The sequence below is a fragment of the Hyperoodon ampullatus genome (genome assembly GCF_949752795.1).
Source record: "Hyperoodon ampullatus genome assembly, chromosome: 1".
Lineage (NCBI taxonomy): Eukaryota > Metazoa > Chordata > Mammalia > Artiodactyla > Ziphiidae > Hyperoodon > Hyperoodon ampullatus.
Genome location: NC_136914.1, coordinates 94,280,532 through 94,293,682, shown reverse-complemented (window position 1 = coordinate 94,293,682; position 13,151 = coordinate 94,280,532). Strand labels below are relative to the sequence as shown.

General features: G+C 35.3%; 1 protein-coding gene across 2 annotated transcripts in view; it reads left to right on the top strand.

Moving 5' to 3' along the window:
• CLOCK (clock circadian regulator) overlaps window positions 1–13,151 on the top strand; it is a gene marked incomplete at both ends in the record, with an annotated part of 56,394 nt that overhangs the window by 18,195 nt on the left and 25,048 nt on the right. For both annotated transcript variants that reach the window (XM_079715625.1, XM_079715624.1), the window contains 6 exons: window positions 4,144–4,264; window positions 7,846–7,959; window positions 8,095–8,213; window positions 9,979–10,061; window positions 10,274–10,380; window positions 12,581–12,728. In XM_079715625.1, the coding sequence (XP_079571751.1) occupies window positions 4,144–4,264; window positions 7,846–7,959; window positions 8,095–8,213; window positions 9,979–10,061; window positions 10,274–10,380; window positions 12,581–12,728 (692 nt within the window). The remainder of the gene's footprint in view (window positions 1–4,143; window positions 4,265–7,845; window positions 7,960–8,094; window positions 8,214–9,978; window positions 10,062–10,273; window positions 10,381–12,580; window positions 12,729–13,151) is intronic.

Genomic DNA, 13,151 nt, shown 5'->3' with positions numbered 1-13,151 from the left:
CCGTGACACTTACAATGAATTGTAATTTTCTGTTTATTTTGATAATGGTAGATGTAAGCTTCCTAAGTGCAGGGACTTCATCTCTGTGTCCATGTGTGCTGGCTAATTTCTCGGAGAGGCACTTAGGAATTATTGATTGAGTATAAGAAAGTGAGTAGATTATTTGATGTAGATGTTTTAAAAACTCCTTCCTAATGGCACACTGGTGTTGGATCTTTAGTGAGGGAATATTTAATTGCATTTTGAAATAACAACATGTCTACCACAGATCTAGTTGGAATCCAAGTGTTTGATCATTAACATTCTCCCCTCAGTGAGAAACCTCATCACCATTCCCTCCTGGATTTTTTTTTTAACTTTTAATTTTAGAACTATTTGTAGATTTATAGAAAAATCGAGAAGATAGTACAGAGAGTTCCCATATGTCCCCTACCCAGTTTCCTCTGTTAGTAACATCTTCTGGATCTTTTTGATTGTCTTGTCAGCCAAAGCATGTAGCAGGTGAACGTTTGGGCAGAGGAGGTCGCTGCTGATCCAGCAGACCGATTTCATTCCATGCGGAGTGAATAGTAGCCTTTATTAAAACAGTTTTTTTTTTTTTTTTAACCACTCTCCAGTTACAGTACTTTCCTTCGCATCACTGACAATGTTGTATGTTATTTGAAGGTTTGAAAACAAAAACACAAGTGTGTTTTGAGAAAATGAAGTAATACTTGTTTAGGATCAAACACAGTAAGGAAAAAAGTATGTGATTTTCTGTTTTGGCTTGCCATTAATAATTAAACTGTAACAAAAAAATAAAAAATAAAAAAAAAAATAATTAAACTGTAACAGATGCTAAACAAAAGGTTTAAAACAATGGTGTGTGTGCCTTTCTTTGTATTTGAACATGCATACCTTTTTGTCTAAAACAGAATTTTGGCTCTTGCCCAGAGAGGGAGAAACATTAGCAAATCTCTAAATATAGACTTTAGTGTTTATAATTCAGTTCTGTTGCGAACTTAAAATTTGCCATCTTAATCAGTGGTCAATGTAACTTAACATTTTTTAATTTAAATTTGACTGTGAAATTGCAAGACTGATTCTATAGGTCCTGCAAAAATTTTTTTCTTAACTTTGTCATGTCATACTTATGAAATTAATTTAGGTACATTTTAACCTATTTGTGGCTAATAATCAGGAAAGGAAATTTATGAAATTTTTTTTTCCTGGTGTGGCTTTCTACAACAAAATTATGGGGTCATACCACCTCCATGCCAGAAGGGATTTTAGACATCCTTAGCCCAGCCCCTTTTTGTTTGTTAGAAGCATACATGAAACCCAGAGAAATTGGACTTAATTGTACAATTTAGTGCAAGTGCCAAGACATAAAGTTGGGTCTCTTTACCAGGAACTTAAAATTTGTAACATTCTACAGTTTAAGATTGTTTTCCTCATACTTGCTTAAATGTGTTCCTGAGAAGAGAGTATATTAAATTTGTTACCATGTAATATAGGGAGGAAGATTCACCATGTTACAGCCTAATAGAGTCCAGGACTAAAAGTGCCACTATTAAGATACTGTATGAGCGTTTCATTTTCTACTCTTCTTAACTTGGTAATTTTGAATTATAAACAGAAGAACGTGCTAAGAAAGTCAGTACCATCTTTGGTGTAAATGCAGTATGCAGAAATAACAATTTAGAATTTTTTCAATAGTTATATGATTATTGGTGAATAAATACTTTTAATAAGAAAACAAATATTTGAAATAAGCAAATAAAGCTTACTTGAAAGGGCCAGAATCTCTGTTCCTTATGCCTGTACATAAGGAACATAGTTGTTGAAAAATATGTTATATCCAACATATACCTGACATTTTTTTGGAGGAGCTTTCAGTCCCTTTTGAGCAGCTACTCTCTATAGCAGGTATTTGTCAGTTTTTTCGCTGAGGAAAAGATAATTGATGATAGTTAATAATTTCCACTGAACGGTTGCATTGACCTAATGTAAAGAAAACAGCCTATTGATTTATATCATATGGCAATCAGCAGGATTTACATTTCTTCATGAAAAAAATTGAGGGAGACAGAAGGATCCAGATAGCTGTCACTTTCTTCTCTTTCCTTTGAATTGTGCTTGGGAACTGAGTGGATGGTATGGCAACATCAAGTATGATCAACTTCATTTAGAGATTGGAAGTGTAATGGTTAATGGAAAATCACCCATCAGTTAGTTGCCTACTAAGTCTGATACTTCAGTTTATCAAGTGTCTGGGGAAGCAGAATGGTGGAGAAGTAGTGCTTGTGATTACACCACTCTGTATACTAGATAGTCATATTATTTTCTCTATGCATATGAGACAGCCTATAGATTTATAGATAAAAAAGCAAGGGTGACAAAGGTCAGATCATAATTTACTGAAATAGTGGAAGAAATGTCAGTAAAAGTAAATAATTGTAGGAAACTGTAATCATCTCCAAAATGAGTTTTAGTTCTACAAATAGGTATCTTATTTTTCTATCAAGACTATTTTTTACATTAATGTCAATGCCTATATTTTAATACTTTATTTTATGAAAAAAGGGCAATTTTCTAGCCTTTTTTGTTGTTCATGCCTTAATTTTTTGTTTATTCCTTCTGTTCTAGAGACTTTTCAGACATTCAGAAAAATTCCTTGTTAAAATGCAGATATATTTTTGGTGTGGTTACCCCTTAAGGCTTATCAAGTAACTCCTTAATTCAAAATAATTTACTGCACTAATAACCGTTATGTACAAAGCTCAGTGTTATTGTGTCTTGATTTGAAGGATAGGAGATAAAGGTGTAAGAGATAGGGCCCTTTAATTCACCCACAGAGCGGTAGGACATAGAGATTAAAATATAATTAAATATTTTTGATGGGAAATGAAGGATATGAGTAGTAATTACTAAAGGAACTTTATTATTTTTACTGTGGATTATGCAGTTAAGGGACATATTTTTGAAGGAAATAATTTGAACTGGTCTTTGCAAGATGGAAGGGTACAAACATGTGGTGAGAGGGGAAAGGTACTCCACTTCATGAGGTGGACCTTGAAGGCTAGAGAAGATACAGAAGGAAGAGTGTAAATGTATTGCTTGTACAAGAGTGGTAAACACCCCTTTTCCCACCTCTTACCATCCACAGTGGCTTTTTTTTGTTACTGTTTGAAGCTTTTTTGTTTTGTTTTTAACAATCTTTACAGTGTTTGAAATACAAACAAAATAAAAGTGAAATTTCTTAGTGGAACTCTTAGCCCGCTTTCACAACTCCTTTTCACTTCCCTTGCCCTCCATGCCTACCTCCATAGTCTTGGAGATACCACTTCAGTAACCCCAGGATTCCACAGGGCAGTTTGAAAATGTAGAGAAGCCAGGTAGACTGCATGGGATTTGGCAGGAAATGTGAAGTCACTAAAGTTTTGTTGTCGATGGTTCTTACGGACGGGCACTGTCCTATTCACTTTTGATTCCACAGCCATGGCACATTGTAGGCCACCTGTTGCTTGTCAAATTACTGTTGATTAAAGCCATATTTTAGCAAGGATTATAATGCTCAACACATAACTTGCCTTTTTGGGAAAGAGGGTGGTGATCTTAAAGCATGGCTTTTTGACAATGGGATACAGGATAGATGGCTGGAAAAGATGAAATAAAAAAGAAAGGACACATTGGACAACTGAAATGACACCAAAGTCAAGTCTCCTCTTCATGTAGCCTGTGGCCACTCCTGTGGTCCTTTATTTTAGTGTACACCACCATAACTTACCAGAGTTTGGGATGTATGGTAAGGCTACATCTGGTAGCCTAAGATTCTTCTAATCAACTTTCTTAGTCCTGTTATATTTTACATGTTCAAATTTGAAACTCACCTTTGCAGATAACTTATCAGACTTTCAGAGGTCATATTGATCATGAATCTGATGACACTAGTCTCAGAGGCAATGAGGTCATGTTAACCTCTTTCACCTTCTCAGTCTTGTTTTTTGAGTTGTGCTCTGTAACATGACATTTGTCAGTTTTTACAGATAATTAAACGTTAACCATGTGCTCATCTGATGTTTTAAGAGTGATTATGTACTTTTAAAATAAATGTCTCTTGAATCACTATAATTATTTAATTTTTAAAAATTTCTTTTTCAGTCAGATCTTGTGGATCAAAGTATATTTAATTTTATCCCAGAGGGGGAACATTCAGAAGTTTATAAAATACTCTCTACGCATCTGCTGGAAAGTGATTCATTAACCCCTGAATATTTAAAATGTAAGTAGTAGTTATTAAGCAAAAATTTAAACAGATTTCGTTGCGTTATCCTTTACTTTTGTAATTTTGTGACAAACCCAGGTATGTTTAACCAAATTAACATATAGCATCGTTCCAAATACCCTATTAGATCCTTTTTAAATACTAACATATGATGGAATTATGACCATATTAGAAGTCTGAACTCTTCCAGAATACATTGAAATCTCATCTTTATGTTATAATATGCCATAAAACTGTATTTTACACAAAAATGGAACTTGCAGTATATTCTTTTTAATTTTTATATAAAATCTTACAGTGTTTAATGAGAGAAAATGAAACATTCTCATTTTCACCATCACTAACCAATTGAACACTGAAACTATGGGGCAAGACTTCTATATTTAAAAAAATTATTTAATAAAGGAAATTGTTTGCTTTATTAATTAAACAGAATTAAACAGTAATTTATTGGATATGTCTAGTGTGCCAGACATTTGTGTGCTATATCATAAAAGTGCCAAGAATAGGGAAAAATAGTCCCTGCCTTTAATAAGTGTAAAATACCATGGTGTAATCTGACTTTTCTTCTAGATTCACTGGACAAATTAATTTGACCAGAATACCTCATTTTCTTGCATAAACTATCCTGTGTAAAATCTGAAATCATTACAGCACTACATTTGGCCATTAGTGATTAGATGTCTTATTTAGCTACTTTTTCCATGATTTTTAAGTTTTGACTTTTCTGGTAATACTGACGTGAATCATTTTAAAGGTTCTTTATATTTTGAATCTTCAAATTCTATAGAACACTAACTGTTCAAGAATTGAGATACACATACACACACACACACACACACGTGTAAGTATGTGTGAACATACATCTTTGATAAGATAGCCTGTCAGAAGGAGTTGAGAAGAAGAAAAACTGGAGACCAGGATAATCCATTTGAAGCCTATTTATAATTGTTTAAAAATCAAGTTCCTATGACGTTGACCAAGAGACTAGTCTTTCACCTAGGAGAAAGATTTGGGTTGGATATAATGATGTAGAGGCCAGTTATAGGCCTGTAAATGGTATTTGAAGTCACGGATTGAATGACGTTGCTTCAGGTAAATATATAGAGTAAGGAGAGAAAAATTAGAAAGATGGAACCCTGGGCCATAGCAAGAGGTGGACAATAGAGGAGTCTGCTTTAGAGACCTTCACAAGGGCAACATTGTCTGGAGAACTGAACAAAAGCCTTTGGCAGAAATACAGACCTTAATCTTAGGCTTCCGTTTCCAAGATCAGGCAAGAATACTTTATTTTAAAAATTAATTAATTAATTTATTTATTTTTGGCTGCGTTGGGTCTTCGTTGCTGCTCACGGGCTTTCTCTAGTTGTGGTGAGTGGGGGGCTACCCTTCGTTGCAGTGTGCAGGCTTCTCATTGCGGTGGCTTCTCTTGTTGCAGAACACGGGCACTAGGCGCGCAGGCTCAGTAGTTGTGGCACGTGGGCTCAGTAGTTGTGGCTCACAGGCACTAGAGCAGAGGCTCAGTAGTTGTGGTGCATGGGCTTAGTTGCTCCGAGACATGTGGGATCTTCCCGGACCAGGGTTCAAACCCATGTCCCCTGCATTGGCAGGCGGATTCTTAACCACTGTGCCACCAGGGAAGTCCTCAAGAATACTTTTTAATAGAGAAAAGCCTTAATTAAATGACTTGCAGACCTCCTGCTTAAAGAACTGATATACAAAAAAAGTTATTTCTTTTTTTGTATATGAAAAGGATGTTTCATGTCAAAGGAGTAAACGAGATGTAAAACAGAGGGTAAATTGCTTGGAAAATTCAAGATTCTGTAAATATGCCATTTGGGCCATAATGAAGGTGAGGTAGTACAGGTGATGTGATTTGTGTCTAGAGAAGGAAATAGGGCCTAATGTTTCATGCTAAACAGTTTGGTTTTTATTTTTTAACGTAGTGAGAAGCCAGTGCAAGGGGATTTGGGTGGTTTTGTGGTCTGAAAAGGAAATCTCTCAGGTGGAAAATTTTGAAAAATAACCAGAGTGGAGATTAAAAGGATAGCAGTAGAAGTAAGGATGGAGAGGAAAGCATGCATTCGATTGTTGAGTGCATAAACTCAGTAGGACTTGGTGTTAGGCACAGGTGTCCAAACAGCTAGGGATCATCAGTGGGGAAGGTTTTAGGAAGAGGGTAGTTAGAGTTTGAACCTGTTGAGTTTGATGATAAACCCATTGATGATAATAACAGAAGAGTATGTGTTTGATGCTGTGAGTGAAGAGAAGTGTTATTAGTCCTTGAGTGCTGAAATAATAATAATGAAAGTGATGTTAGTCTTAGAGTAATAGGCAAGGGTGAATCTGAGTGGGAAGAGTGTGGAGGCATGGAGAATCCATTTTTGCAGTTATCTAGGTACAGGGTAAATTACATCTCTACCAAGTTGGTGGTACTGGATGCTCATTTGGAAAAAGTGACTCATGAGAGCTTCCTTGGTGAAATGAACAGCACATCCTATGACAGATTAGTTTGGGAACTTGTGATAGGACGAGAAGAGACCAAATTGATATGATTTCTAACTAAGGAGATAAGCATACATACATAGGACGAAGGGGAGGGACAGCTGGCTTAGGAAGAAAGGGGGATAAATTCACTTTCAAATATTTTGAGTTTCAGTTACTGATGGGACAATCAGGTAGAGATGTTCTGAAATCAAAGAGTGATATGAGACTTGGTCTTATATAAAATGTTATAGTTGGGGAGAGATATTTAGGAGTAAATAAGTTTGTCAGTGCTGGTAAGTTTGTAAAGGATAATAGATTACAATCAAAAGAACTTTTGTGATGCCCATAGTTTGAAGACTGATTAGCAGAAGAGCTAGAAATAGTCAGTAAGGTAGAAAGGTAAGTTTCATACTATGGGAATGAAAACATGTGAATTTTAAGAAGAGGTAGAAACAGTGAGGAAAGACCATTGAGCTTAATACAGACGTGGGTGATTTTTAGAAGAGGAGTTTCTATAGAGGTGTGAGGGCAAAAGCCACAATGCATAAAGTTAAGGGAGGTGAACATACGGAAACTAGAGCACATAATGAAAAGGAAGGAGATCTGTGTTACTAAAAAGAGTAGCATGGAAAACTCTTTATATGTTTGAGATGGAAAGACCTAAACAAATTTAAAAGTAGAAAATAAGGAACCAAAGAAGAACATGTGTGGATGTTAAAGGAATGAATACCGTGGTGTGGCCCTGGTCCTAGAGAAGGAAGAGAGGAAAGACTGTTCAAGGTAGAGATAGAAGTATTAACTTTGGAATAGGAAGCAAAACCTTTCTTTGAAATTAGAGTGAAGAATGAGAAGGAAAGACGAATAAAAATGGAGAAACATGGAGTGGCTTGTATCAGAAAATCTGTTTTCGTTATTAAGGACAAGGTGAAATCATCTAAAGAAACTCTGCTTTTATGGACTAAACAAAATGTCATTGAGGACCTCTGTTGGAGGAAATAATGATGTAGACTTATACAACTGTTATAATCTTACTTTATGTGATATTCATTATGATAAATCACAAATATGTCATATTTTTTCTCTTATTTCAGCAAAAAATCAGTTAGAATTTTGTTGTCATATGCTTCGAGGAACAATAGACCCAAAGGAGCCAGCTACTTATGAGTATGTGAAATTTATAGGAAATTTCAAATCTTTAAACAGTGGTAAGTTAAAATGCTTCTTTTGCAATGTAATTTCACTTGGTATTCTTTTAAGCTCTTAAGGACAGATGTTTGAATATCAGTAAAAACTAGATTTTACTGGAGTAACTGTTGATACTTATTTCCTTATTGTTTTAGTATCCACTTCAGCACACAATGGTTTTGAAGGAACAATACAACGCACACACAAGCCTTCTTATGAAGATAGAGTTTGTTTTGTAGCTACTGTCAGATTAGCTACACCTCAGTTCATCAAGGTATGTTTCTAATTTTATTTTGCAAAGGGGTTTCACTTTATATTATGAGAATTGTCTGTGTAATTTTTTTGTTGTTTCCAGATACTTCCTGTAAACATTGAAGTGGTAATGGACATGAGACATTAAATATACATGATCATGATATTTTTGAAGCAAATAATGAGTTATCAAGGCACTCATTAAATTATATAACTAATTATTAGATGTATACCCTTTGTAGTTAACCAATGGTTATGTATCACCATTGTCCTGCTTTTGTGCAAAATTTTAAGATGCTTTTTTTGTATGGTTCACAACTACATTAAAGAGGAAAAGCCAAAAATCTAGATAAATTTAAAAGATTGGTTTTGAAATTTTCTTTTGAAATGCACAAGTGGCTTTTTACTGCCTTTCATGTACCTCTTCAGTTTTGAAATTCAGTTAAATAATTTATTTTTATATCCTGGACCCAGGAAGCAGATGATTAGTAGGGAAGTGGGAAAATCAAAGACTTCAGTCACTGGAAAGTGGCTGGAAATAAGCTAGGCTAAGATTTTAAATTTAGGGAAACACCATATTATAGGACAAAGTACTGAATTAGCAGTTAGAGGATCTTGAACCAGTCTCACTCTGCTTGTTTTGATCTTATTAGCAGTGGCTAAAATGTTTGAGTGCTTACCACATGCTGTATACTTTACATGAGTTATCTCATTTAATTCTTAAAAATGCTGCTATGATCACCATTTTATATATAAGGAAACTGTGGCCTTAGGGAAGTTAAGTTACTTGCCCAAAGTCACAGCTATTAAGCAGTAGAACTGAGATTGATTCTAATTCTTTTTCTCTCAAAGCCCAAACTCTTAATCACTACACTGTGCTACAGAAGGTTATTCAAGGACACAGAGGCAGGTTGGAATACATTGTTGAGTATGACTAGAGTCTATGGTTACTGTGTGTGGAGGAGTGGATAGGGATGGTGAGAGATGATGTTAGAAAAGTAAGCAGATGCCGGCAATGAAATGTGCTTCTTTCTTTGTTGTTTGTTTCTCCTCGCTGAAGAGTGTAGATTTTATCCTGATGGAATGAGCAACCATTAAGGTTTTTAAGCAGGGAAGTTATACAATCATATTTGAGTATTTATAAGGTAATTGTGGCCAGAATAGAAGATGAGTTGAAGGACAGGGAGACTTTTTTGGGGAGACACTTTGGCAATAGTGTGAGCCAGTGATGGCAAGGGTCTAGAGTCTAAACTAAGACCCTGAAGCTGGATGGGATCGAACAGATTTCTTAAAAACTTAGAAGGTGAAATTGAAAGGATTTAGTAGTGGCCATTTAGGTGGTGAATGGTGAAAATGAGTGTATTGTGACTATCAGATTTCTAGACTTAATGGCATAACAACAGGTATGCCTCTGTTAATGAGATGGAACATTGTGTAACTGGGTATGAGGAGTAAAGCAGTTAGTTTATTTTAGGACACGTTGAGTTTGTGATGTGCAGGAACATCCAGACAGAAATAGAGAACTCTAATTCAAGAGAGAGATCTGAATTCAGAATTAGGGTTTATGGGCATGTGAGTGTATAGAGAAATGTGTCGAGTGAGAAGTACTCCCCCAGAAGCCTGCATCTATTTATTGCCATACTCCTTGGTACTAGAAAATAAAAATGTATTAAAAAAATGTTTAGGGAAAAGTTAGCTAAGAATGACTTTTACAGCTAACAACGTTTGGGACTGTGCTAAGGACACAGAAAAGTATTTCTAAATTTTAATTATTAATTTATTTGTAGGAAATGTGCACTGTTGAAGAACCTAATGAAGAGTTTACATCTAGACATAGTTTAGAATGGAAGTTTCTATTTCTAGATCACAGGTAACTCCCATTTTTCAATTCTATAAAAAGATAATAATCATATTATAATTCTTGAAATTAATGGATTTCAAGGTCAAACTTTTTCTCATCAGTACGCTCAAACTCATTATCCATTATTTAAAAAATAAAGATTCCTCCCCAAATTGATTTCTAGTTGAGTATTTTTTATTATGGAAAAATTCATAATATTGGTTGTTTTATATGTAATTTAGGGCACCACCCATAATAGGATATTTGCCATTTGAAGTTCTGGGAACATCAGGCTATGATTACTATCATGTGGATGACCTAGAAAATTTGGCAAAATGTCATGAGCACTGTAAGTAGATTTTAATATTTCTGGTGATAATAACTTTTTAATCTGTAAATAACTATCATATTAATAGAAGGTGGTGAAATACCAACTTAGAACCATTTTTGTGTTTTTGAAATATATTGGAAATTTTTTCTTTGTATATATAACTAATTCCAGTAGGAATCCTAGATCAAGTCTAAATTAAACTTCCCATTTTACATATTTCAGTCTATAGTAGTAAGTACAGTTTTATAATATGGCATCTAATAAACCTTGTTTTGAAGTATATAAGCTCTACATCTAGAGTAAGAGAAGTAGATTTGTTTGAAAATTGTAATAGTATGTCAAAATATTAGAACACTATTTCATAAATTTTGATATCCAGGTCCAGGAGGTAGGGACACATTTAAAGAATCTCTTTTAGAAAACTCATAGTGAGTGCTTCATTAATGTTACCTGCCATTGTTATATTAGCAGAAGGAACATTATCATCGCATTTTTTGCCCTGTTCTAAACAATTTACGTACATTATTCTCTATTTTTCATCATCACAATTGTAGAAAGTAGGTACTACTATTATCTCCACAAGTAAACTGAGACGCAGAAAGGCTAACTAATTTACTTACAAGCCCGTAACTCATTGGTGGCAGAGACAGGATTAGAGTCTAGCCCTACCCCTTTACCACGTGCTATTCATTCCTTGTTTCAGAAGTTTTTTTTTTTTTTTTTGCGGTACGCGGGCCTCTCACTGTTGTGGCCTCTCCCGTTGCAGAGCACAGGCTCCAGACGCGCAGGCTCAGCGGCCATGGCTCACGGGCCCAGCCACTCCGTGGCATGTGGGATCTTCCCGGACCGGGACACGAACCCATGTCCCCTGCATCAGCAGGCGCACTCTCAACCACTGCGCCACCAGGGAAGCCCCAGAAGTTTGTTTTTAATAGGTTTTATTTGCTTCTCTGATACTCCTCCCCAAATCCTTCCCTCTTGAGTGTTCTTTAAATTAGATATTTAAGATACTTTCATAATGTCTTAGGCCGGTCTCATAAACCTCTCTCTATGAAAATAAAGCATGTTATATAATATCATCAGCTATATGGAAGATTTTCAGAGTAAAGTCACTTCACAGAAGAAACATTCCTCACTTCAAATGATAACAGGCACTAAGCTCCATGATGTATTAAAAATATCTGACACCTCTACTAGCTAGCTGGGTAATTTTGGACAAGCAGTTTGAAGTATGTAGAACTTGGTTTCCTCATTAATAGAGAGAGCAAGCGATTCCTGTCCAGCATTTCCTAAGGTTTGTTGCATGAATGCCAGTCTATTAAAAATGAATTTTAGGGCTTCCCTGGTGGCGCAGTGGTTGAGAGTTCGCCTGCTGATGCAGGGAACACGGGTTCGTGCCCTGGTCCGGGAAGATCCCACATGCCGCGGAGTGGCTGGACCTGTGAGCCATGGCCGCTGGGCCTGCGCGTCCGGAGCCTGTGCTCCGCAGGGGGAGAGGCCACAACAGTGAGAGGACTGCGTACCGCAAAAAACAAAAACAAAAACAAAATAACCCCCAAAAAACAAAAAAAAAGAATTTTATGGTCAAGGAAAACTAGGTAACAGCTTATAATCAATCCCCATCTCCCCACCACCAGAATCTTGACATATATTAGCATACTCAAGGCTTTGAGAAGACCTGTTTAACAAATTTTCCCAAGTTAATTTAACCACAAAACCCATTTTTTGCTTAATATCATTAAAAGGCTTCCGAACTTACAATCTACAGAGAATGTTTTGGGAAATACTGGATTGTCAGTTACTTTAAATAATTAAGTTTTTCTGATTTTGGTTAGTTAAGGTTTAGAATTAAATGCCTCAAAGATGCTGTACTTGTGGGGGCCGGGAGGGTGGGTGGAGCTCAGGTGTGATTACTTATTGCTGTTGCCCTCAGTATGTCTTAGCAGGAGAAAGTCAGTATGTGAATAATTTATTCTTGAGTATTTGGAAGTTTATTGTGTGTGAAAAGTGTCTAAGATCAGCAATAACTGGATGTAAATTGGGCACTGTGGAAGATATGCTAATTGCTATCTCTACAGAATAGCATTTTCTTATAATTGATGTACTATATGTTATTGAAAAGCCAGAAGAAGAATTATATATATAGATATAAATGTGGGTGATACCTTTGGCTAGAAATCTAATAATATGAATCAAAACATATTTCTTTTCTTCTTAGTAATGCAATACGGGAAAGGCAAATCATGTTACTATAGGTTCCTGACCAAAGGACAACAGTGGATTTGGCTTCAAACTCATTATTATATCACTTATCATCAGTGGAATTCAAGACCAGAGTTCATTGTTTGTACTCACACCGTAGTAAGGTAATAATTCTTTTTACAGAATTTCTGAATATAGAAACATCCATAATGATTCTGGAATGTAATTTTATGTATAACTTATTAATGAAGTACAAAGTGATTTTTTCACCATTTTTGATATATATTTCAGTTTATTATTACATTTACTTATAGGCATTATATAGAAAGAAATACAGTATGGATATGTAGAAATATATAATTCTTGACATAAATTTTATGGTTTAGAGCAGATGTTGTAACTGTCTTTTATATACCACAGTCAGTCATGTAAAAGGAGAACTGGAGTAGATAAAGCATACTCTTCCTTTATTTAATTCCTCTTAATTTAAGTTCTGTGTGGTTATGGATCATTTACAGTAGCACATAAAACTTTTGAGATATGTAGAAAAATGGAATTTGAACTAAGATATACACTGTATGTATATG